This window comes from Ambystoma mexicanum, chromosome 13 (assembly GCF_040938575.1).
Source record: "Ambystoma mexicanum isolate Mex_15411 chromosome 13, UKY_AmexF1_1, whole genome shotgun sequence".
NCBI classification, from domain to species: domain Eukaryota; kingdom Metazoa; phylum Chordata; class Amphibia; order Caudata; family Ambystomatidae; genus Ambystoma; species Ambystoma mexicanum.
In genome coordinates this window covers 51,908,775-51,933,132 of record NC_090938.1, presented here as the reverse complement: position 1 = coordinate 51,933,132, position 24,358 = coordinate 51,908,775, and the positions used below count along the sequence as shown (strand labels likewise).

Here is a 24,358-nt window from a genome sequence, read left to right as displayed (position 1 = left end):
GCTTTAGGAAGTCTCCGGAAAGAGAGCAGGCTCTCTTCTGGCGTTGCCTAGAAGGGTGGTGCTTTCCAGAGTCTGAACTTGTACAGTGAAGCTGCGATCTCCAATTCCAAAATTCCCAATAATGGACCCATAAAGTCATGGGCTGGATGACCAAACGTTCCGGCCAAGCACACACGTGGTTGTGTTAGTACGCAGGCCCTTTGGTGCAGGTCTTACCCTCATCATCTATACGTAGGTCGTCTGGCACGACCACAGCACCAGTCTGTGCCCGATTCAGTTAGTACGCTAGGCTTGACTCGTCTTCACTCCCACCCCTGGTGCCCTTCAGGACATGTCGCCCTGCCCATATCACCTGCACTCAATCTCCTCCTCCATCTCAAAAGGTGATTTAGCATGCTCTCCCATCCTGAGTCAGGGACACTCAACTACGCTATGAACTCTCCCACCTGACCATCCCCCTCTTCTACCTTTACTCCTCCTGTTCTCGGGGTCTATCGTCCACTGGGGTGTTCGCATGTCCGAGGAGGGAGGTGGTTCAGGGGCAAGACAGAAGGGGCGGGGGGACAAGCAGAGAAAGCACATGCAGGGCAGTGGTCATCACTGGCAGGAGCCAGGGCAGTGTAGAAGTCAAGAAAAGCTGGTTCGATTCAGGGGCCCCCCGAGACCGAGCAAGAGGACAGGGCCGGACTTCAGCTAGGTAGGGAGCTGGGGAGTGAGGACGCGAGACCGAGCAAGAGGACAGGGCCAGATGTCAGCTAGGTAGGGAGCTGGGGAGTGAGGACGCAAGACTGAGCAAGAGACAGGGCGGTCTTCAGCTAGGTAGGGAGATGGGGAGTGAGGATGCGAGACCGAGCAAGAGGACAGGGCGGTCTTCAGCTAGGACGATGGGTGAAGTAGAGAGGTGGAGGCCCTTCAACAGTGAAGCAAAGCAGTGATGGGTCTGACGGAGGATCTTCTTAAAGGCGAGGATGGAGAGGAAGAGGAGGTTGAGGGAGATAGGCGGTTACACGGGTTAGGTTGTGAACGGCAAGCAGGGAGTGGTCAGAGGAAGTCTAGCACGAGGCCAAGAAGACATTAGGTAGGCGAATAGGCACCTCAGTCGGTAAGATGTTGAGGAGGTTGTCAAGGTTAGGACAGAAAACGGATGGAGCCAGGGGTCAAATAGATGGGAGAACAGAGCGTGGGGTGGGGGGGATGGGGAGGGAGGGAGGGAGGCAGTGGTTGGTCAGTGTTGTTGGACCAGTGAAGAAGGTTGGATGGTGGCGGAGGGGCAGATGGACAGGACTTGCTCACCTCTGCCACGTACGGCTGCTTGAAGGGTATGCCCGATTGCAGCATTTTTATAGCAGTGTTATGAGGAAGCTCACGTACACCCAGCTGCTTTTGCCCATCACAAAAAAGGATACATTTGTCAATGGGGGCAGTGGGTGCAATGGGCCGAGCAAAAACATTTTATGTCATTCAATGCAATCAATCGAAAGGGACGGGGCGAGGTACAGCGCAGCTCGCCTCATGTAGGGGGCCCCAGAAGAACCTTTGAAACTAGACAACCGTTTACCCATTTCTCCCCCCAAAAAAACCTGATTTAGTCTAGTTCTGCAGCAAGAGATTACCCGGGGGCTCACTAGGATGACCTCATGGAAGACCCTTGTGTATAGTCCAGGCACGAGGACGTCATCGAGGGGATTCCATCAGCAAAAGGGGTGAACCCGGAGCACTGAGGTTGGCTTCGCCGGTAAACTCCAAAAGATTCAAGTTTCAATCATGATGAAATGGCACTGACTTGCAGCCGGAGGTAGCCAGCGATGGTGTCCTGTGGGCACTACACAGAGCCTTTGAAGGCCAGCAGCAGCCAGAGGTGGGAGTCCTTGGCTCGAACCATGGGATCGCTTAATGCAGAAAGACGGCAATCGTTGAGGAGGTCGCATCCAGTTACAGGATGGAGTGGCGGCTACTCATTGGTTAGGTGCAGCCAGTTGCTGTGGTGTAGAGGTGGCTGCTCCTTGGCTAGTTGCGTCCTGTAACGGGATGGAGTGGCGGCTACTCATTGGTTAGGTGTAGCCAGTTGCTGAGGTGAGTGGTTGCTGCTCCTTGGCTAGTTGCGTCCAGTTACAGGATGGAGTGGCGGCTACTCATTGGTTAGGTGTAGCCAGTTGCTGGGGCGAGTGGTTGCTGCTCCTTGGCTAGTTGCGTCCAGTTACAGGATGGAGTGGCGGCTACTCATTGGTTAGGTGTAGCCAGTTGCTGGGGCGAGTGGTTGCTGCTCCTTGGCTAGTTGCGTCCAGTTACAGGAGGGAGTGGCGGCTACTCATTGGTTAGGTGTAGCCAGTTGCTGGGGCGAGTGGTTGCTGCTCCTTGGCTAGTTGCGTCCAGTTACAGGATGGAGTGGCGGCTACTCATTGGTTAGGTGCAGCCAGTTGCTGAGGTGAGTGGTTGCTGCTCCTTGGCTAGTTGCGTCCAGTTACAGGATGGAGTGGCGGCTACTCATTGGTTAGGTGTAGCCAGTTGCTGAGGTGAGTGGTTGCTGCTCCTTGGCTAGTTGCGTCCAGTTACAGGATGCAGTGGCGGCTACTCATTGGTTAGAGATAGCCAGTTGCTGGGGTGAGTCGTTGCTGCTCTGTAGGCGGATATTATGACAAACGTTTCCAACTTAGGTGGAGCTGCCAGAGTGGGTATGCCTGTGAAGGTGGCGGCCACTGTGAATGTGGCACTGTGAAGGTGACGGCCACTGTGAAGGTGGCGGCCACTGTGAATGTGGCACTGTGAAGGTGACGGCCACTGTGAAGGTGACGGCCACTGTGAAGGTGGCACTGTGAAGGTGACGGCCACTGTGAATGTGGCACTGTGAATGTGGCGGCCAGTGTAACTAGGACTTGGGAAATGTCCTGTGGAATTTTTCCATGCACCAGGGCGGCGCGCTCCGCTCTCGCCCACACTGCGTGCACTGCAGCGTACCAGCAGTCATCCGTGCTGCAAGTGGCCGGTTGACATGACTGAGGAAAGGACCTGTAACCAGCTGAGCATTGCAGTGACGCACTGCAGTGACCTACCGGCCCCAGGGTAATAAGCGAGGCACCGTGCTGGCCCACTGCATTCCCCTGTGCGCAGTTAAGCCCTCCAGATAGCTCAGAGGAACATGCGATGTTCCCATCTGTAATGTAGACTTCAACCCAGACCATAGCCAGCCAATGATGAAAGGGGGTCATAAGCAGTAATAACAGCAGGCCCGCATTCCAGTGCCCGCCCCCACCCAGACACGCCTGGCAAGCAAGACCCGTATTACTGCGCATTTTCACTGGGGGTAAAAAAATAGTCAACTACCCAAACACATTTTTTGCTGCCTTGAAAATGAGGGATCCTAGAGATAAGCATGCAATTTTTTTTTTTTTTTGCAGCGAAACTCCACACAAAGGTTGTGTAGCCCGTGTGAAAATACCAGGCAGACTAAATAAATAAATACTACACACCAGGAAGTCATACGTCCTGCCGAAGGTACAGCATGGAATGCATGGAAGGGTGGATGGGAGGCGCGCCGCAACTTGCCCCCGCCCTCGAGTATCTATGAGTGTCTGGGGCACCTCAGTCTAGTTCAGGGGTCTGTAACCCGGGGCTCCCAGGAGCTTTAAGACCACAACTCCCAGCAGCCCTAGCAGCAGAGTCCATGCTGAGGGGTCATGGGAGTCGCTCCCCGACACTGCCATTCGGCTGGAAAGGAACTCAGGCCGCGGCATTCTGGGTAGCCCCACCCTGTACCCCCTTCCCTTCTCCCTGAAGCCTCCATATGTGGGCGGAAGGGAAAGCGAGGCGGCATTCACACGCTGCCCACATGCACTGGCAGCTTCACGGACAACGCCTTAAAATCCCAGCAACACATTAGTTGCCTGTGCCCTGAGGCACAAGACCCCCCCCCCCAAAAACCTGGCTCTACAAAGGCAGCACTTAAACTGCTTCCCCCCACACCACCCGTGTGAACCTTGGAGACTAGAAAGCACATGTTTTAAGTTGGCATCAACAGTGGCACTGAATATTCAATCATTCAAGCGGGTGCTCCCATCTTCGGGGGTGTGGTGGTGGGGGGGGGGGGGGTTAAGGTGCATGTCCCTCACCTGCTTCCGTACAGCCGAGCTCCTCCTGCCACTAGTCGCGATTCCAGGAGATTCCAGGACGAACAAAGAGGAAAATGGGGAGAGAGAAACCTTTCATTAAAGACACGTGATGAAAGTAGTGGCATCACAATGTAAGTGCACTCCAGAACTAGCAGAACGGCGGGTGGCACCAGTAGACACTAGGTGTGCTATGATAGGCCTAAAGAGAGTGACAACGGGATGTACTAGTAGTGAAGAGACCAAAGCACTATTCATATTTCCTGAGACGCGGTGCAAGCTTCCCGCGCGGAGAGGCGCGGTGCAAGCGTCTCTCTGCAAGCGTCCCACGCAGAGAGATGCAGTGCAAGCGTCCCATACAGACGCGCCGTGCAAGCGTCCCACGCAGAGAGGCGCAGTGCAAGTGTCCCACGCAGAGAGGCGCAGTGCAAGCGTCCCACGCAGAGAGGCGCAGTGCAAGCATCCCACGCAGAGAGACGCACTGCAAGCGTCGCACGCAGAGAGACGCACTGCAAGCATCGCACGCGGAGAGACGCACTGCAAGCATCGCACGCGGAGAGACGCGCACTGCAAGCTTCCCACGCAGAGAGACGCGCACTGCAAGCTTCCCACGCAGAGAGACGCGCACTGCAAGCTTCCCACGCAGAGAGACGCGCACTGCAAGCTTCCCACGCAGAGAGACGCGCACTGCAAGCTTCGCACGCAGAGAGACGCGCACTGCAAGCTTCGCACGCAGAGAGACGCGCACTGCAAGCTTCCCACGCAGAGAGACGCGCACTGCAAGCATCGCACGCAGAGAGACGCGCACTGCAAGCATCGCACGCAGAGAGACGCGCACTGCAAGCATCGCACGCAGAGAGACGCGCACTGCAAGCATCGCACGCAGAGAGACGCGCACTGCAAGCTTCCCACGCGGAGAGACGCGCACTGCAAGCTTCCCACACGGAGAGACGCGCACTGCAAGCTTCCCACGCGGAGAGACGCGCACTGCAAGCTTCCCACGCGGAGAGACGCGCACTGCAAGCTTCCCACGCGGAGAGACGCACTGCAAGCATCGCACGCAGAGAGACGCGCACTGCAAGCATCGCACGCGGAGAGACGCGCACTGCAAGCATCGCACGCGGAGAGACGCGCACTGCAAGCATCGCACGCGGAGAGACGCGCAGTGCAAGCTTCCCACGCGGAGAGACGCGCAGTGCAAGCTTCCCAAACGGAGAGGCGATAGCCCAGTCAGCAGCAAAGCATGCTACCCTCACACGATGTGAAACGCGGGAACGGGGGGGGGGAAGAGTAGAAAGCAGCTACCATGAGAAGAAGTTGCACAGAACTGGCAACAGCGCAAAATGCCACAAGCACAGCATGGACGGCAGCAGTATTGCAAACCACAGAGACACGTAGACACACATGCACACGAGCAGGAGAGCAGGAAGGATTAGAAGAATCTTCATTTTAAAGACGCACAGAACAATCCCAAAAAGTAATCTTGGCTGCTTAGAATTGATAAATCTACGCCCAGCCATGTTGCGTTAGAAAGGGGGAGGGTCGTTAGGTCAGTGCGCTTACCTGGCAAGCGAGCACTCGGTCCTCTGACCTAGGAGGAGAGAAAAACACAGACATCAGCCACAGTTCACAAGCTTGCCCCCACTGGACTGGGGGGCGCAGTGGAGAAGTGGTCTCATAAGCCGGGGCACGCCTGGTGAGAAGGCACTGAGGAGCACAGACCAGACGTGCACAGAGTGGCCTCCATCAGAAAGCACACTGGACAAGGGGTCTCCCAGAGCGGCAGAGACCCCCGTGATGTTACATCGCACAGGGGCCCTCGGGAGCAAGGACCGCCCCCTTCACGAGGATCTTCAGAGCAGGGACGGGTCATAGACTGGAATACTCGTGTAGGGTTGTATTTGCCAGTGTAAAACCTTGAAGACGACCTCATCAGGTGGAAACACGGGTCGGCTTGGTTAGGGCATGGCATGGTTTTATTAGAATAGAAATGTTATACTAATACCAATTGTTTGGCTTTATTAAAATGAACAGATATGTGTTTGGATCAGCACACTTTGGTGTTCGCCTCATTTCCGTGATAAGGGTGTACATGGTGTCAGGTGGCTTCATTATGCAATGTCTGTTTTTTGTAAGTAAACTCTAAGACCGTTTTACTGTAGACCTTGAAATCCAACTATTCAAGCCAAAGTGTGTGATGCTACTAATCCCCCCCACCCGACTCCCCCGCCCCCGCAGTCCCCTTCTACCAGGCATCTGCCCGTCCATCCCACTCCCTCCTTTCTGGATGCAGCCAGAGTACCACTAGTTCCCTTTTTCCACTCCCACCCCTGCCTGTAGGTCCTGTGGCTTCTCCTCAGACAGTGATGGAGGGACGGAGTTAATGTAGCTTGAAAATGAGCCCCTCCTGCCCTCCCCGGGAGACTTCCAATTCAGAAACCTCAGCGGTCAATCACCAGCCCTGGCTGGCAGAAGTGATTCAGCGGGCAAAGCTTCGCTTAAACTAACTGAGGCTGTAGATTTAGCTTCATTAAGCCGCAGGCACTGGGGTAGGCACTTACCCCAGTGATGGAGACATTACGCTCATCTCTGAAACATGATTATCTCCAAGTGCTCGCCGTGTGCCGAGTGGTACCTGCAGAGGGGGAGGCGGGATGAGATATCCCCTAGCGTGGCGGGATAAAATATCCCCTAGCGTGATATCCCCTAGGGAGGCGGGATAAGATATTCCCTAGCGTGTCTGGATAAGATATCCCCTAGCGTGGCGGGATAAAATATCCCCTAGCGTGAAATCCCCTAGGCAGGCGGGATAAGATATCCCCTAGCGTGATATCCCCTAGGGAGGCGGGATAAGATAAGATATTCCTAGCGTGACTGGATAATATATCCCCTAGCGTGAAATCTCCTAGGCAGGCGGGATAAGATAGCCCTTAGCGTGGCGGGATAAGATATCCCCTAGCGTGAAATCCCCTAGGCAGGCGGGATAAGATATCCCCTAGCGTGAAATCCCCTAGGCCGATGGGATAAGATATCCCCTAGCGTGAAATCCCCTAGGGAGGCGGGATAAAATAAGATATCCCCTAGCGTGGCGGGATAAAATAGCCCCTAGCGTGAAATCCCCTAGGCAGGCGGGATAAGATATCCCCTAGCGTGAAATCCCCTAGGGAGGCGGGATAAGATAGCCCCTAGCGTGGCAGGATAAGATATCCCCTAGCGTGAAATCGCCTAGGTAGGCGGGCTAAGATATCCCCTAGCGTGGCGGGCTAAGATATCCCCTAGCATGAAATCCCCTAGGCAGGCGGGATAAGATATCCCCTAGCGTGGTGGGATAAAATATCCCCTAGCGTGAAATCCCCTAGGCAGGCGGGATAAGATATCCCCTAGTGTGGCGGGATAAGATATCCTCTAGCGTGGCGGGATAAGATATCCCCTAGCGTGAAATCCCCTGGGCAGGCGGGATAAGATATCCCCTAGTGTGATATCCCCTAGGGAGGCGGGATAAGCTATTCCCTAGCATGGCTGGATAAGATATCCCCTAGCGTGGCGGGATAAGATATCACCTAGCGTGAAATCCCCTAGGCAGGCGGGATAAGATATCCCCTAGCGTGAAAGCCCCTAGGGAGGCGGGATAAGATAGCCCCTAGCGTGGCAGGATAAGATATCCCCTAGCGTGAAATCCCCTAGGGAGGCGGGATAAGATATCCCCTAGCGTGAAATCCCCTAGGCAGGCGGGACAAGATATCCCCTAGCGTGAAATCCCCTAGGGAGGCGGGATAAGATAGCCCCTAGCGTGGCAGGATAAGATATCCCCTAGCGTGAAATCGCCTAGGTAGGCGGGATAAGATATCCCCTAGCGTGGCGGGCTAAGATATCCCCTAGCATGAAATCCCCTAGGCAGGCGGGATAAGATATCCCCTAGCGTGGTGGGATAAAATATCCCCTAGCGTGAAATCCCCTAGGCAGGCGGGATAAGATATCCCCTAGCGTGGCGGGATAAGATATCCCCTAGCGTGAAATCCCCTGGGCAGGCGGGATAAGATATCCTCTAGTGTGATATCCCCTAGGGAGGCGGGATAAGATATCACCTAGCGTGAAAGCCCCTAGGGAGGCGGGATAAGATAGCCCCTAGCGTGGCATCCCCTAGCGTGAAATCCCCTAGGGAGGCGGGATAAGATAAGATATCCCCTAGCGTGGCGGGATAAAATATCCCCTAGCATGAAATCCCCTAGGCAGGCGGGATAAGATATCCCCTAGCGTGAAATCCCCTAGGGAGGCGGGATAAGATATCCCCTAGCGTGAAATCCCCTAGGGAGGCGGGATAAGATATTCCCTAGCGTGGCAGGATAAGATACCCCCTAGCGTGATATCCCCTAGGGAGGCGGGATAAGATATCCCCTAGCGTGAAATCCCCTAGGCAGGCGGGATAAGATATTCCCTAGCGTGGCGGGATAAGATATCCCCTAGCGTGATATCCCCTAGGGAGGCGGGATAAGATATCCCCTAGCGTGAAATCCCCTAGGCAGGCGGGATAAGATATCCCCTAGCGTGGCGGGATAAAATATCCCCTAGCGTGAAATCCCCTAGGCAGGCGGGATAAGATATCCCCTAGCATGAAATCCCCTAGGCAGGCGGGATAAGATATCCCCTAGCGTGGCGGGATAAGATATCCCCTAGCGTGAAATCCCCTAGGCAGGCGGGATAAGATACCCCCTAGCGTGGCGGGATAAAATATCCCGTAGCGTGAAAACCCCTAGGCAGGCGGGATAAGATATCCCCTAGCGTGAAATCTCCTAGGGAGGCGGGATAAGATAAGATATCCCCTAGCATGGCGGGATAAGATATCCCCTAGCGTGGCGGGATAAGATATCCCCCGGGGAGGCGGGATAAGACATCCCCTAGCGTGAAATCCCCTAGGCAGGCGGGATAAGATATTCCCTAGCTTGGCGGGATAAGACATCCCCTAGCGTGATATACCCTAGCGTGGCGGGATGAGATAGCCCCCTAGGGAGGCGGGACGAGATAGCCCCCTAGGGAGGTGGGATGAGATATCCCCCTAGGGAGGCGGGATGAGATATCCCCCTAGGGAGGCGGGATGAGATATCCCCCTAGGGAGGCGGGATAAGACATCCCCTAGCGTGATATCCCCTAGGCAGGCGGGATAAGATATTCCCTGGTGTGGCGGGATAAGACATCCCCTAGCGTGAAAGCCCCTAGGGAGGCCGGATAAGATAGCCCCTAGCGTGGCAGGATAAGATATCCCCTAACATGAAATCCCCTAGGCAGGCGGGATAAGATATCCCCTAGGGAGGCGGGATAAGATATCCCTTAGCGTGAAATCCCCTAGGGAGGCGGGATAAGATATTCCCTAGCATGGCGGGATAAGATATCCCCTAGCGTGATATCCCCTAGGGAGGCGGGATAAGATATCCCCTAGCGTGAAATCCCCTAGGGAGGCGGGATAAGATATCCCCTAGCGTGAAATCCCCTAGGGAGGCGGGATAAGATATCCCCTAGCGTGGCGGGATAAGATATCCCCTAGCGTGATATCCCCTAGGGAGGCGGGATGAGATATCCCCCTAGGGAGGCGGGATGAGATATCCCCCTAGGGAGGCGGGATGAGACATCCCCCTAGGGAGGCGGGATGAGACATCCCCTAGGGTGATATCCCCTAGGCAGGCGGGATAAGATATTCCCTGGTGTGGCGGGATAAGACATCCCCTAGAGTGATATACCCTAGCGTGGCGGGATGAGATATCTCCTAGAGATGCGGGATGAGATATCCCCCTAGGGAGGCAGGATAAGATATCGCCCTAGGGAGGCAGGATAAGATATCCCCCTAGCGTGATACCCCCTAGGGAGGCGGGATACGGCATCCCCTAGGCAGGCGGGAAAAGACATCCCTCCTAGGGAGGCGGGATAAGACATCCCCTAGCGTGACATCGCCTAGGGAGGCGGGATGAGACATCCCCTAACGTGATATCCCCTAGGGAAGTGGGATAAGCTATCCCCTAGCGTGGCGGGATAAGATATCCCCTAGTGTGAAATCCCCTAGGCAGGCGGGATAAGCTATCCCCTAGCGTGAAATCCCCTAGGGAGGCGGGATAAGAGAAGATATCCCCTAGCGTGGCAGGATAAAATATCCCCTAGCGTGAAATCCCCTAGGCAGGTGGGATAAGATATCCCCTAGTGTGAAATGCCCTAGGGAGGCGGGATATCCCCTAGGGAGGCGAGAGAAGATATCCCCCTAGCGTGGTGGGATGAGACATCCCCTAGGGAGGCCGGATAAGACATCCCCTAGGGAGGCCGGATAAGACATCCCCTAAGGAGGCCGGATAAGACATCCCCTAGGGCGATATCCCCTAGCGTGGTGGGATAAGATATCCCTTAGGGAGGCGGGAGGAGATATCCAATAGCGTGATATCCCCTAGGGAGGCGGGATAAGCTATTCCGTAGCGTGGCGGGATGAGATATCCCCTAGCGTGGTGGGATGAGACATCCCCTAGGGAGGCGGGATAAGACATCTCCTAGCGTGATAACCCCTAGCGTGGTGGGATGAGACATCCCCTAGGGAGGCGGGATGAGACATCCCCTAGGGAGACGGGATGAGATATCCGCTATGGAGGTGGGATGAGATATCCCATAGCGTGATATCCCCTAGGGAGGCAGGATAAGCTATTGCGTAGCGTGGCGGGATAAGCTATTCCGTAGCGTGGCGGGATAAGACATCCCCTAGCGTGGCAGGAAGTAACAGGACAATACCAATAATGCTCTTATTGATCACCATTCATATTGGTCCATCAGAACTGACCGCTGTGTTGGCGCACAAAAATTACATGTTACTGCTCAACTCTGTTACCCGCCCCCAGTGACCGTGGGAGGATGAAATGCGGAGTCGGACGCCCGGAACAGTCCATGGAGCTACGCACAGACCCAAGCCCTTCACGCCACTCACTTTCTCCCAGGGTTTTCTGCAGGAGGTCATGCTTGGCCTGAAGTTTGGTGATGAGATTACGGCCTTCCAGGAACTCCTTCAATTTCTAGAGATGGAAGGCAAAAAAAGAGAAATTAAAGTTCTGCAAGTCTGCAACAATCTTCTTCAAGAAAAAAATCAAGCAAAACCGAATAAGAAGACTGTATTTGAGCAATAGCTTAATGAGTCACTGAGTATTTTCAGGAGAAAGAGAGAGTAGCTTTGTGCTGAATTAATAGCTAATATGCAGAGAGCGAACTGTAATCAGGCCTCCCAGGTGGCCATTTTTCCCACCCTCAAGTCAGCGTGACAGCCCCCTCCCCATCCCCCATCCCTCAAAATAAGTCCTTACTACTTCCAATTCCATGTGTGGGTAAGTCATGCAGTTTGCCCCCCCCCCCATTGTAATTCTGGGAGTTGTGGGTTTTTCTTCATTTTAAATTTAGGACTACATATTCCAGAATTCTAAGAAAAAAGTCGGGACTAGAAGGCTTTGTCTCACACACACACACACAAAGTCACACACACACACACAGTCACACACACACAGTCACACACACACACACACATCCAAGTGAGAAACTTGGTAGCTAGGCCCAATGGGTCTTCCTTCTCCGCCAGACTGTTAAAAAAAATAATAAATAAATAAATGGGGAAGTCAGGGTGGCATGGTCCAGTTTACCACCAGAAATGCGTTGGACTCAAGAAAAAGTAGTCTTAGCCCATTAGAAGTAACTAGAAGTTGTACAGAGAGGACGATGGGCAGTTTGAGTGCCAATGGTCCCAGACAAAGCATGTGTCAGTACTGCACAGCCTGACCTCGGTCAGTGCTGTGCGAGACAACGTCCACTAGATGTCGCTGGTCAACAATGATGTGCTCCCTCCACTCTGTCAGCAAATGTTTACTTGTCCCAGCCGCTAGGTGTCGCTGCTGCAGAAGCAGTGGCTCCCTCCGGGCTCTCAGCCCAGGCCACACCTTTACAGGACGCTATGTGGCACTACTGTAGCAGGCACAGCTCTATTTAGGAACACTTGCCTTGTCATACCTTTACAGGACGCTAGGTGGCACTGCTGTAGCAGGCACAGCTCTATTTAGGAATACTTGCCTTGTCATACCTTTACCGGACGCTAGGTGGCACTGCTGTAGCGGGGATAGCTTCCTCTAGGAGCACTTGCCTTGCCATACCTTTACAGGACGCCAGGTGGCACTGCTGTAGCGGGGATAGCTCCCTCTAGGTGTACTTGCCTTGTCATACCTTTCCAGGACGCCAGGTGGCACTGCTGTAGCGGGGATAGCTCCCTCTAGGTGTACTTGCCTTGTCATACCTTTCCAGGACGCCAGGTGGCCCTGCTGTAGGTGGGATAGCTCCCTCTAGGTGTACTTGCCTTGTCATACCTTTACAGGATGCTAGGTGGCACTGCTGTAGGTGGGATAGCTCCCTCTAGGAGCACTTGCCTTGTCATACCTTTACAGGACGCCAGGTGGCACTGCTGTAGCGGGGATAGCTCCCTCTAGGTGTACTTGCCTTGTCATACCTTTACAGGATGCCAGGTGGCACTCCTGTAGCGGGGATAGCTCCCTCTAGGTGTACTTGCCTTGTCATACCTTTACAGGACGCTAGGTGGCACTGCTGTAGGTGGGATAGCTCCCTCTAGGTGTACTTGCCTTGTCATACCTTTACAGGACGCTAGGTGGCATTGCTGTATAGGGGTGATAGCTCCCTCTAGGAGCACTTGCCTTGTCATACCTTTCCAGGACGCTAGGTGGCACTGCTGTAGCGGTGATAGCACCTTCTAGGTGTACTTGCCTTGTCATACCTTTACAGGACGCTAGGTGGCACTGCTGTAGCGGGGATAGCTCCCTGTAGGAGCACTTGCCTTGTCATACCTTTACAGGACGCTAGGTGGCACTGCTGTAGGCTCCCTCTAGGACAGTGGTATTCAAACTGTGGGTCGCGACCCCCTAGGGGTCCGCGGGTGCATCCCAGGGGGGCCCTGAGAGCTCAGCATGAAAAAAGATTTTTTTTTTTTTTTTTTTTTTTTTTTAGATTGGAAGAAATGGGCAGGGGTGGCCCACATGGGCGGGCTAAAGCATGAAACTGTCTCAGGCAACAATGAAAAAGTGGCCCACAGTTGTAAATGGATATTCATTCCTTTAGTCACAGACTGGGCCTCATTACTACTATGGCGGACCAGTAACAACGGTGCTGGTAAGCTACCGGCACCGTTGCTACCGTTCCGCCATAGTAAGAGTTGTGCTCGTGGGTGCTTGACAGCCCCCGCCAGGTCTGACCTCAGCTCGTCGGATGCACCGGCACCGTTATTAACGGTGCCGGTGCATCCGAGCTCCCCATTCCCATTTGAGCCATATGGGGCTCAAATGGGAATGGGGATCTACCGGCACCTTCGAAAGGGCAATTATCATGTCCGCCTAACTCGGCATGACCTAGTAATTGCCCATTCGCGGGTGCCAGACCCGGATGCAACTCCAGTGGCAGCCGTGCCGGTTTTACCGGCACAGCTACCGCCAGAGTAGTTATGAAGCCCACTGTTTCAATAGTACCCAAAGGGGTGCTTTGTGTTAAAATGTAAGTAAATTGTGATATATTCAGCAACAATGGTCAACATTACTAACTGCATAGTTAAGTAACTCATCAAAATGGTCCACATTGGCCAAAATGGTGGCCCATTTTGATTGGCCCAAACTAGCATTTTACATTTTTGGTACAGGCATTGCCCTATAGGCCTGTCCGAGCCTGGCGGCTCATCCATAATGGCAAGAGGCGCCCACCCAGTGGCCCCTCACCCATTATGGAGGAGCTAAGGAGCCAGCCCAGTGAAACAGTGAGCACTCCCTCAGCTGCTTTATCCAGCTAATGGAGTGCTCCTGGGCTGGCTGAACTGTCAAAGGGAAACACTGTTTCCCTTTGACAGTTCAGTTTAGTTCCCCAGCCGCACATGCTCACTGAGCCATGCAAGTGCTGGGGCGTTTTGCTTCGCCAGCATTGCATAGCTCATTGGAAATGCTGGCTGGGGCACTGCATGTCTATGTCCGAGGGGGAGCTCCTGCGCCTCCTCGCACATACGGACAGAGCAGCTGGAGCAGCACCCACACACAGGCCAATGCAGAAGGTACGTTTATGTTCATTGTTTTTATTTAAACATGTGTATGGATGCGTTATGAGTGAGTGTATGGTGATGGATGCTCATGTGAATGATAGAGTGATTGCTGTATGAATGTGCAGCGCCTTGCATATACACATAATCATGTTCATTGTGTTAGGACCAGTGGGGCCCAGGGGACAGGGATGGTATCTTTTTACCGGACATCTATCATTCAAAACCCTCTGCCTTGTCCACAAGGCTTTCTGGGGCCTGGGTCCAAAATACCTTCAGCTATTCCTCCGCAAATACCTCCCCTCTCGAGCTCTTCACTCCTCTACCTCCAACTCCCTCAGGGTCAGTCGTTTATCAAAGAAACGAGCTGGGGGTAGATCTCCGTCTTCGGCTGGGGCCTCCCTCTGGAACAGCGCCCTGCCACTCTAAAACTTGAGGAGAACCATCTTTCTTCCTGCACTTATCAGACCTACCCTGTCTGCTGCCTTAAACGTAGCACTTGCAAATTGCTGGCTGCACTACCACTGTTTGTTGCCTTTATTATTTATTTATTGTTATTTATCTGTTTCTCCTCTGCTTCGCACTTTCCACTTCTCCCCCCTTCCATGCACTTTTCCCCTCACACTTGCGCGTTCTCAATGTCACTGGGCCTAGTAAGATCGCTGTTTTATTCTCCTCTGTTCCCCTCCCTTGCCTTGTCACGCTCTGAAACACTTGTGTACGAGCGCGATAGAAATAAAATATCAATGCCTGCCCCCTGGACTCCCAGCAACAATTGCAAACTGTTTGGCTATTTACCCATTTTTTGTTAAAAGTATGCTCTACAATGCAACATTTTAACCTATTTAAAAAAAAAATTCACAGGGGGAAACCCCCCCGAACCTCCCCTTAATGCCCCTCCACTTAAAAAAGATTCACCAGCGCCACTGGCCCTCAGACTGTGTTGGGAACGGGATGGGGGAACCGAGGGACTATGGTGGGAGCACAATGGGCGGGAACCATGGGATAGTGATGGGAGCAGAGTGGGGAGAGCCCTGGGTGTGTGATGGGGTGGGGAGAGACCAGCGACTGGGTAGGAGTGGGATGAGGGAGCCCAGCGACTTTGATGGGAGCAGGTGACGGCGCGCAATATATACTGTCCATTTGGCATTTCTGGGGGGTCCCGACCTGCCCAAATTTTGCTCAGGGGGGCCCTGGCCAAAAAAGTTTGAAGACCACTGCTCTAGGAGCACTTGCCATGTCATACCTTTACAGGACGCCAGGTGGCCCTGCTGGAGCAGCAATGGCTCGCTGCAGGCCCTCAGCCCATGTTATACCTTTACGGGACGCTAGATGGCACTGCTGTAGCGGGGATAGCTCCCTCTAGGAGCACTTGCCTTGTCATACCTTTACAGGACGCCAGGTGGCCCTGCTGGAGCAGCAATGGCTCGCTGCAGGCCCTCAGCCCATGTTATACCTTTACGGGACGCTAGATGGCACTGCTGTAGCGGGGATAGCTCCCTCGAGGTGTACTTGCCTTGTCATACCTTTCCAGGACGCTAGGTGGCACTGCTGTAGCGGGGATAGCTCCCTCTAGGAGCACTTGCCTTGTCATACCTTTACAGGACGCCAGGTGGCCCTGCTGGAGCAGCAATGGCTCGCTGCAGGCCCTCAGCCCATGTTATACCTTTACGGGACGTGGCACTGCTGTAGCGGGGATAGCTCCCTCGAGGTGTACTTGCCTTGTCATACCTTTCCAGGACGCTAGGTGGCACTGCTGTAGCGGGGATAGCTCCCTCGAGGTGTACTTGCCTTGCCATACCTTTCCAGGACGCTAGGTGGCACTGCTGTAGCGGGGATAGCTCCCTCTAGGTGTACTTGCTTTGCCATACCTTTACAGGAAGCTAGGTGGCACTGCTGTAGCGGGGATAGCTCCCTCTAGGTGTACTTGCCTTGTCATACCTTTCCAGGACGCTAGGTGGCACTGCTGTAGGCTCCCTCTAGGAGCACTTGCCTTGTCATACCTTTACAGGACGCCAGGTGGCACTGCTGTAGCGGTGATAGCTCCCTCTAGGAGCACTTGCCTTGTCATACCTTTACAGAACGCCAGGTGGCACTGCTGTAGGTGGGATAGCTCCCTCTAGGAGCACTTGCCTTGTCATACCTTTACAGAACGCCAGGTGGCACTGCTGTAGCGGGGATAGCTCCCTCTAGGGGCACTTGCCTCGTCATACCTTTACAGGACGCCAGGTGGCCCTGCTGGAGCAGCAATGGCTCGCTGCAGGCCCTCAGCCCATGTTATACCTTTACGGGACGCTAGATGGCACTGCTGTAGCGGGGATAGCTCCCTCTAGGAGCACTTGCCTTGTCATACCTTTACAGAACGCCAGGTGGCACTGCTGTAGCGGGGATACCTCCCTCTAGGAGCACTTGCCTCGTCATACCTTTACAGGACGCCAGGTGGCACTGCTGTAGCGGGGATAGCTCCCTCTAGGTGTACTTGCCTTGTCATACCTTTACAGGAAGCTAGGTGGCACTGCTGTAGCGGATAGCTCCCTCTAGGTGTACTTGCCTTGTCATACCTTTACAGGACGCTAGGTGGCACTGCAATGGGCACAGGGTGCACCAGGTTCTCAATTGCTCCGTTCAATGCCCTCAACAGGACTCTACTGACTGGCCTCAAGGTGTCGCTGTCCGCTTGCTCCTGGCCCCGAAACTGCTGCATTTATTCATAATGTTGCTCTTGGCCAGAATACATGTATTGTCACGTGATACTGTCAGCACTTATCCCGTGCCCCGCCGCCATTTGGATGGCTTCCAGGCGCTCTAGTGGATCGGCCGGGGAGGGTGGGAGGCCGGGGGGATATGCAACACGGCTCACGAAATGAAGTCCACACACCCGTATCTTGAAGGGAGCTCTTGGCTGCCATCCCAGGCCTCCGTGGTCTCCAGCTTTACCTTCCCTTGGCCCAGCACAGAGGCCGCGTCCTCCATGCGGGTGTCTAATTGTTGGTCCCATGACGCTTCCCCTTGGCTCCCATCCCGGGGTCAGAGGGTTTGACAGACCCTTCAGCAGTCAGTGGATGGCGGGGTCGATGAAGACGGAGCTGCCCCCGGGGCTCAGTCTTCACCAGCAGAGACCCCCTGCCTTCGGCCTGCGGGGGACCTGCTCGCCTCCCGCGGGACGAGTAGCCAGCAAAGGCCGGGCATTAAATCATATTAATGCATCGCACGCAGGCCGCAGCGATATTCCCAGAAGCAATCGCATTACGTGGAACGCGGGAGATGCACAAATGTACATAATGCGGAGAGGGTCCAGTGGGGGTGCGCCAGAGGGAGCTAGCCCCCCACCATCGATTGGGACGGTTAATGGCCTTAACATCGCAAAAACAAGCAGTGGGCACGGCAGGGCGAGGCCCCCACCCCACGCGTGAAGAGAAGGGCAGGTTTCTGCGGCGGCTGAGCCAGTCGGGTGGGAGCCACGGCCCCGCATTTAGTTCATCCCAACAGCTTCTACGGGACCTACAGCCCATTACCCTCCCCCAAATGCTGGGATTTAGACAAGGGAAGGCAGGTCCACAGAACACAGCATCACACACCGAATCAGACCAGCTATCCGTTTAGCTAGTATAGCGCCAAAATCCAACGCCTCTAAGCGCTACTGGGAAATACCCACTCTGTGGTAGCAAGGGGCATTTTTGCAGCCAGTCAACTTTTAAACCTGGCTCGGTCTTGCAACTTGCCGTGCAGGGAAAGGGGCGCAGAGCATCGTGGGATAGATATCACAGTCAGGCCTTCTTTGGGGGGAGGAACCAATGCCTCAACGGTAAATAATCATGTCCCCCCCCACACAACTAACAAAAACAGCCATGTTGGGTTTCCGAGAGGAAATGTGGGAGGCTCCAGAAAGAATCCCTGCGCAGCTTGGCCTTGAGGTGCCTTGGTCACTGGCGAGACCCAATGCTGGCCTTAAGGACTATCGAACGCAACCCCTACAGATTGTTAAAGGGTTTCTTGCAGAACAGATGGAAAAGAGTCCAGGGCCTATCATCTAGGAGAACCTCCCCAACCTCCCCTGCCAGGGGGGCACCACTGGCCCCCGGTACTATTCAACTTTTAGATGGCTCTGCTTTTCACCCAGCTGTGCTCCTACTGAAGCCCTTTCAACCAGTACTCTCCGTTGCTATGCAAAGAGCCCACCTACCAGCGCCAGCCCAAACCCCCACACCAGCTGAAACTGGTCTGTGGGTGGCAAGTCACCCCTAAATGCATCCAAGGAAGTGGAGGGTACACGTGGGTGGACCGAGTCCCCACACTTTTTCAGAGGGCACCTTGATATGGTAATTTCTGGTGACGCCACATTCAATTGGTATGTTAATGAGTCACCCCACTTTCTTTTTTTTAGGACTCGACCCCCGGCCAAGAGCGAGTCATGATTTCTGTCAGAGAAAATATCCAGAACGCACTTTTGCGCCGACTTTGCCATCCGCTATTGGAAGAAACGCCCATTCCGTGCACCAATGGCCGAGGACCTCCTGGGCACTGGTAGGCAAGACCTGTATGTGCCAGGCTCACCCAGAGCTCTGCGGCCCTTATTCTCTTTCAGACAGTCGCAAATACTGGGGCAGTGCTCAACGCCACCTGGCACGTGGCCGACCAGGTAATATTAAGGACTATACCACAGGGTGCGGCATCGAGACGTCTCCAAGAGACCTACCCAATACCAACAGGTCTCCCGGAGTTAGAATTATAATATAACGTGCTTCTAAGCACGAGACCAGGACTCGAACCTGTGTTGCGCTGCGTGGTCTTGCTTCCAAGACCAACGCATTGCCCCGGAGCCATCCTCCTGGCGTTCCCTCCACGGACTCCCCCCGGCTTATCACATGAAGGTGCCCCCCCCCTCAAGGCCTTCCAGGGGTCTCACTGTACCCACCTTGACCGAGAAAAAATGCGGTCTGAAAATAAGCAGCAGGAGGCCTTTCTCTGCACAGGTGGTTAAAGGTTTGAAAATGCGCCCTGGGGGGTCAGAAACAGCAGGTACCCTCCCAACCTGGCTCTGAGCACCGAACCGCCAGCAGCAGCCCGTGTTCATGGGTTCCCACCCAAGCGCCAAAGGGTCCTTCTGAGTGATGTTCGTCAAGACATGGATGGGTTACACAATTAGAAGGCCCAAGCTGCCACGGACTTGAGTGCCAGAGAACACCCGGCGCTTCAAAATGTTCCATACAAAATCAACTGACAGTTTCCCATCCCTTTTAGAAGTCCATGGATCCTACCAAACCTTCACCTGCGATTATCTCAACTACTTGATTATTGGGGTGTTTACTGAGCGCAGGCCTAGCTTCAGGAAGCAACGGAACGCTTCCAGCCTCCCCAAAGAAGAAAGCAAAATGACCTAGAACCAAATATTGCAAACAGGAAGACTGTACAATGTACTAGTCTCGGGAGGATAGCTCGGGTGCAACGCACTCGCCTTGGAAGTAAGACTAGACGGAGCAACACAGGTTTGATCCCTGGGTCTGCGCTTAGAAATCTCTGGGTATTAAGGGCGTTATAAATAACCCATCATATCATACTCCCTTTTTTCAATAGGAGGTAAACGTAGTAGGTTTATACAAAGGGATCTGGAGATCAAATGGAATCCTCTTGTGCTCTGTGGGTCACTGCAATAGGTGGAGATGGGCTTCCCGCGAGCAGGCGCCAGGCCTCTGCAACCAGGCGCGATCCACTGTATGCTTTAGAAAGGGCTACAGGCAAAGGACGCCTTAATCTCCCAGGACATATTAGACGCTGCACGCGGAAGGAGGCATGGCCCCACTGGCAGGTCCCGTCTGGACCCTTGGAGCCCTCTCCGGGCCTGTTAAACACCCCCCCCCCGTCCGAATCAATCCCCATCCACTGACTCTAGGCAGTAACGAGACAAGACAGATTCCCCCCGTCCCCCCCCCCCCCCGCCCGCACAAGCCCCTTGGATTTCCTGGTGACAGGTGAAATAACCGTGCCCCTCCCGGGAGCCGTTGGTATGGGATTCAGAGCAGCACGCAAGCACTCTAATGAGATTTAAAAAATGGAGAGTTTGGAGAGGAGCCTCTCAAGCAGCATATTGCAATGAGTAATCACGTGACTGCGCGGGCTGATATATGCCTGCCAAGTAGGAGGTAGCGCAGCCCGGAGCAGGAAGGAGCCCAATGGCTCCAGCGGCGGGGAAGCCACATCCTGCCCCCACCTACACAGCATTGGACGAGACTCTCCAGTCCATTTCCAAATGAAACCGAATCATAGCAGGTGGGAGAGGACCCTGGAAGCGGGTCCTTGGACATCAAAGTGAAGGAGCAAGGGGGGGTCGTGGACGTTGGATCTTGAAGATCTGCAGCAGTGTGGATCCAGTGCCCCCCCCACCCCCCCACTATGGTTAATCTCTTAGCCTGCAGAACCCATGCAACAGGGGTGCGTATAAATCATTCACATCGCTCAAGTGCCTGGGAAGGGGGCAGGGACAGTGCAGTGCAGTGCAGTGCATAGTACTCACAAGCGCTTGAAGGCACCGCCAACGGTCTCCTTACCGTGAAGTAGAACTGCTCCGTCTCCTGCTGGTTGGCCCGCCGCTTGACGTTGCTCGGCTTGCCGAAGATGGTCTCGGTGACGGCCGACTTGACCGACTCCATGGAGTTGCTATAGTGGAAGCAGTCGGCCACGTCGAAGTCCTGGATGGTGACGATCTCCTGGATGGTCCTCAGGGTGGCCTCCATGGTCTTCTTCACCTGCGGCATGAGGGCACAGTAAGAGGCGGACAAACTCGCAGACATAGGGGGCCTTTGCTGCCTGTTAAAGCCCTGCTAAAGAGATCCGGCACAATATTCCAAAGCCGCCCCGCTCCCCCAGCCGCCCACATTATTCAGATTATTCTGGCTGGGTACATTCTCATCTCAGCCACTAGTTCCAGGGACAGTGCTACATTAATTGGGCTTTTACGAGCTAAACCCTCCCCTGTCCACATCCCAAAACACTGCAAATTGACCAATCTGTTCGAGGCTGCCCAAGGGGCAGAGGGCACTTAACATGACATCACTATGGGCACCTAGAGGCCAGAGAGCGATAGAGTGCGCTGGCGTATTAGGACTACGCCCGTGCAACAGTTTGCACCCCTGTGCCGGCACAGGGGTGCAGGCAAAACCCTGGCATCAAGCAATGTATTTCCCTTTGGAAGTGGATTATAATTCATGCAAAACAAAAAAAGTTTGCTCTGTTTTGGGTTCACCTCAGTACATTTCTCTCGTGCTTAAGTTTTGAGGTACGCAATAAGGAGACACGTGATAGGGGAAAGATGGGGTACGTGGCAGAAGACGGGGGGACTCACCTCTTCGTTTTCGATCCTGTGCGCCGAGAGGCGACATTGCAGCTTCTGGCAGCGCTCCAAAAGCTCCCCCTGGACGGGCTGCTGGGCGCAGAGCTGCGAAGACTGCGGGAGACAGGCGGGCAAGGTCATTCAGAGTCAGTGGGACGATGCTCCCTCTGCCCGCACCCCCATGCTCACCGTCACCCCCCCTCATTCAAACCCCATACCAGGGTCCCTCCTGGCCTCCACTCCACCCTGCAACATTGTGTGTTTCCAACAGTTCTAGTAAGACTGAAGAAAGAAAAGGCACGTAAAAGACCCCATTATTGTGCCACGGTCACCCCCTGCATGCATCTTTATGCAGCCTCCCCTTCACCACCCAGTGTTCGCACCTCTAAAAGAACCTGTCCAGCCACAGAGGATCTGCGTGATTTTTCCGTCATGGAACAGCCAGTAACGGAAAAGTTTGCATGAGAAATGTACACACCTCAAAAGGTTCGCACATTTCCCATGTGAAAATACACTGCAAACCACTACATACCCACTCCCACGACAACAACACACCCCCAACATAACCAAACCGTGCTTACCTTTTGTTCACGCTGTGTCCCTGCGGCGCCAGTTCCCTTTCACTTCCGGGATCGGGAACCGGCGCCGCTGGGTCCCTTTTTAAAAAAAAAAAATTTTTTTTTTTTTTTTTTTTTAACAGGCAGCTGCGGGGTGTTTCCCACTCACTATACTGTAAAGTATCTTGAGCGGGGTGTTGCAGGGGACACTCTCGCAGCCCCAGTTTAATTTTTTTCCTTTTTTGGGTGTGCAGTGGGGGTGCCCCCCCAAACCACTGCTCAGTATACTGTATTGGATGGTGAGCGGGGTGTTGCGAGGGACACCCCTGTAGCCCCCGCAGTCTTATTTTTACTTGCCTAAAACGCATGCCACCACATGGGAATCATCTTCGGCGTGAGGGCTAAAGTCATTGAAATCCATTGTTGAACTAAAGACTGTTGCTGTCTAACAGAGTGGTTGTGTGTCCCTAATTAAGAAGAGGGAACACTCTTTAAACCATTACCAAATACCTAATCTTGACATTACTCGAGTTACAAGTTATAATGCCTGAAAACTACATCAAAAGGAAGTCGCGTGTGCGCAATTGCGATACCAAGGGAAGAACTTTATCCTTTGCTGTTACATGGGAACACGATGAAATGTACTTTAAAGAGAGGTCATGTGTGCCCAATTGTGTTTTCAACTAAGAGACTGAATCTTATATTGTATCCAGAAGTGACATTATTTCCATTTCTATGAAGTAAAGAGTTCAAACTATTGAAGAGAGGAACAAGCCAAGAGGCAACCCCTTTTTATTGTGAAACCAACTTTTCCAAGAGTTAAAGAGTCCTTCAACTGCGCTGTGAAGTTGTTAACACTAATGTGGCCTAAAAGCACAAGTCTATCGGTATTACCTGGCACCCGTGGATTTTGGGTAATTACTTGGGCTGAGAACTGGCAGAAAGATGCGACTAAAGCAGCGGAAGGGGAAATAATTGTGTGTGAAGAATATTGTGAAGTAGACATAACCTGTGGTGCCAAAGACTTTGTAAGCCAGAGAGAGAAGTGAGTCTTGAGCGTAGAACCATGTTGGTATTACAGCACACAGACAAGAGAGACGAAGAGGCGCCCCCTTTTGAGAAAGTAATTAAAAGGAAGAGTGCCTTGCCTACCTGAAGAGGTTGAAGAGTCTTGTCAAAACCCGCCGAACAATTCCAAGTGGTAAATATGGAAGTCCTAACTGTTGCTTAAGAACTGCGTGTTGTTGACAGAGGGGAATATTACACCTTCTTTTGAACTTTGGTCAACTATCTGGAAGGCAAGACAACCGATCATAACCAGGATTACCATCGGCGCCATTTCTTTTCTGGAAGGCGGAGGGGGGACCTTTCATCCAAGGACAACGATTTGTTAGCAGTGGAACTTTTTTTCTTTGACTTGCAAATATCAAGAGCTGGTTCAAAACCTCTCTTTACCAATATTGAACATTTTGAGTTGGCTTTGAATCCTGGGGAGGAGACTTTACTCAGGATAGGAGAAGGCCATTCAGACATTGTGATAATATTGTGAGTATTGTGTGTCCTTTGTATGTTAGTTGTTTAGTGTGAGGCCAGTTTTCCCATGCTATACAATGTTCCCTTAGCCTCTAGACCAGGCAGGGAATTCCTCAGTAGAGTAGGGCAAGCAAGGTATTCTCTTTATAGAATTTCTTTAATAAAATGGCATATTTTGAGAAATCGGCAAGAAGTTGTCCGCCTCGCATTACTGACCCCTCACACCTGGCAAGCTTTCTAAGAATGAAATAAATGAATGGACTGCAACGTGTCCCAGCCAATCAAAAATCATGACATTGCCTTTTCAGTTTAAATATTTTAAAAAGTAAAAAGCGCCTCAACTCTGACGATAGCCTAGTTAGTACTATTTCATGCCTTACACGCACGCTCCACAGCAGCCGTGGACTGGGGCAGAGGAGTGTCCATTCAAGTCATATCAGGTCAGCATTAGCCATAGCCTTGGAATCCCAGGTCTTGCGGCTCATCCGAGCTCTTCCAAAAGACATTCCATCCATGTGGCTGAGTTTTGCTTTATTTATTTTTCAAATCTGGCAAGCAGGATAAATGCTCTATTTAAGGCCGTCATAGTTTCCAAAACCTAAACCATGTAAGGGTGTGTGGGGAATTACAGGGCATGACGTTACGTCACGTCACATGACTTTACCTCGGTTAAGACACGCCTTCCATGGACGCTGGCACCCAAAAACGTCCCCATTCTCTCATTAAGAGAAACTGGGGAGTCCGAGACCCC

At 53.3% G+C, this 24,358-nt stretch overlaps 1 protein-coding gene across 2 annotated transcripts in view; it reads right to left on the bottom strand.

The window, feature by feature from the left end:
- The window catches only part of SRGAP2 (SLIT-ROBO Rho GTPase activating protein 2), a 400,495-nt gene that overhangs the window by 95,019 nt on the left and 281,118 nt on the right, over positions 1–24,358 (bottom strand). For both annotated transcript variants that reach the window (XM_069633174.1, XM_069633175.1), the window contains 5 exons: positions 21,530–21,631; positions 20,736–20,933; positions 11,056–11,140; positions 5,667–5,694; positions 4,107–4,137 (listed from right to left, as the gene is read on the bottom strand). In XM_069633174.1, coding sequence (XP_069489275.1) covers positions 4,107–4,137; positions 5,667–5,694; positions 11,056–11,140; positions 20,736–20,933; positions 21,530–21,631 — 444 coding nt within the window. The remainder of the gene's footprint in view (positions 1–4,106; positions 4,138–5,666; positions 5,695–11,055; positions 11,141–20,735; positions 20,934–21,529; positions 21,632–24,358) is intronic.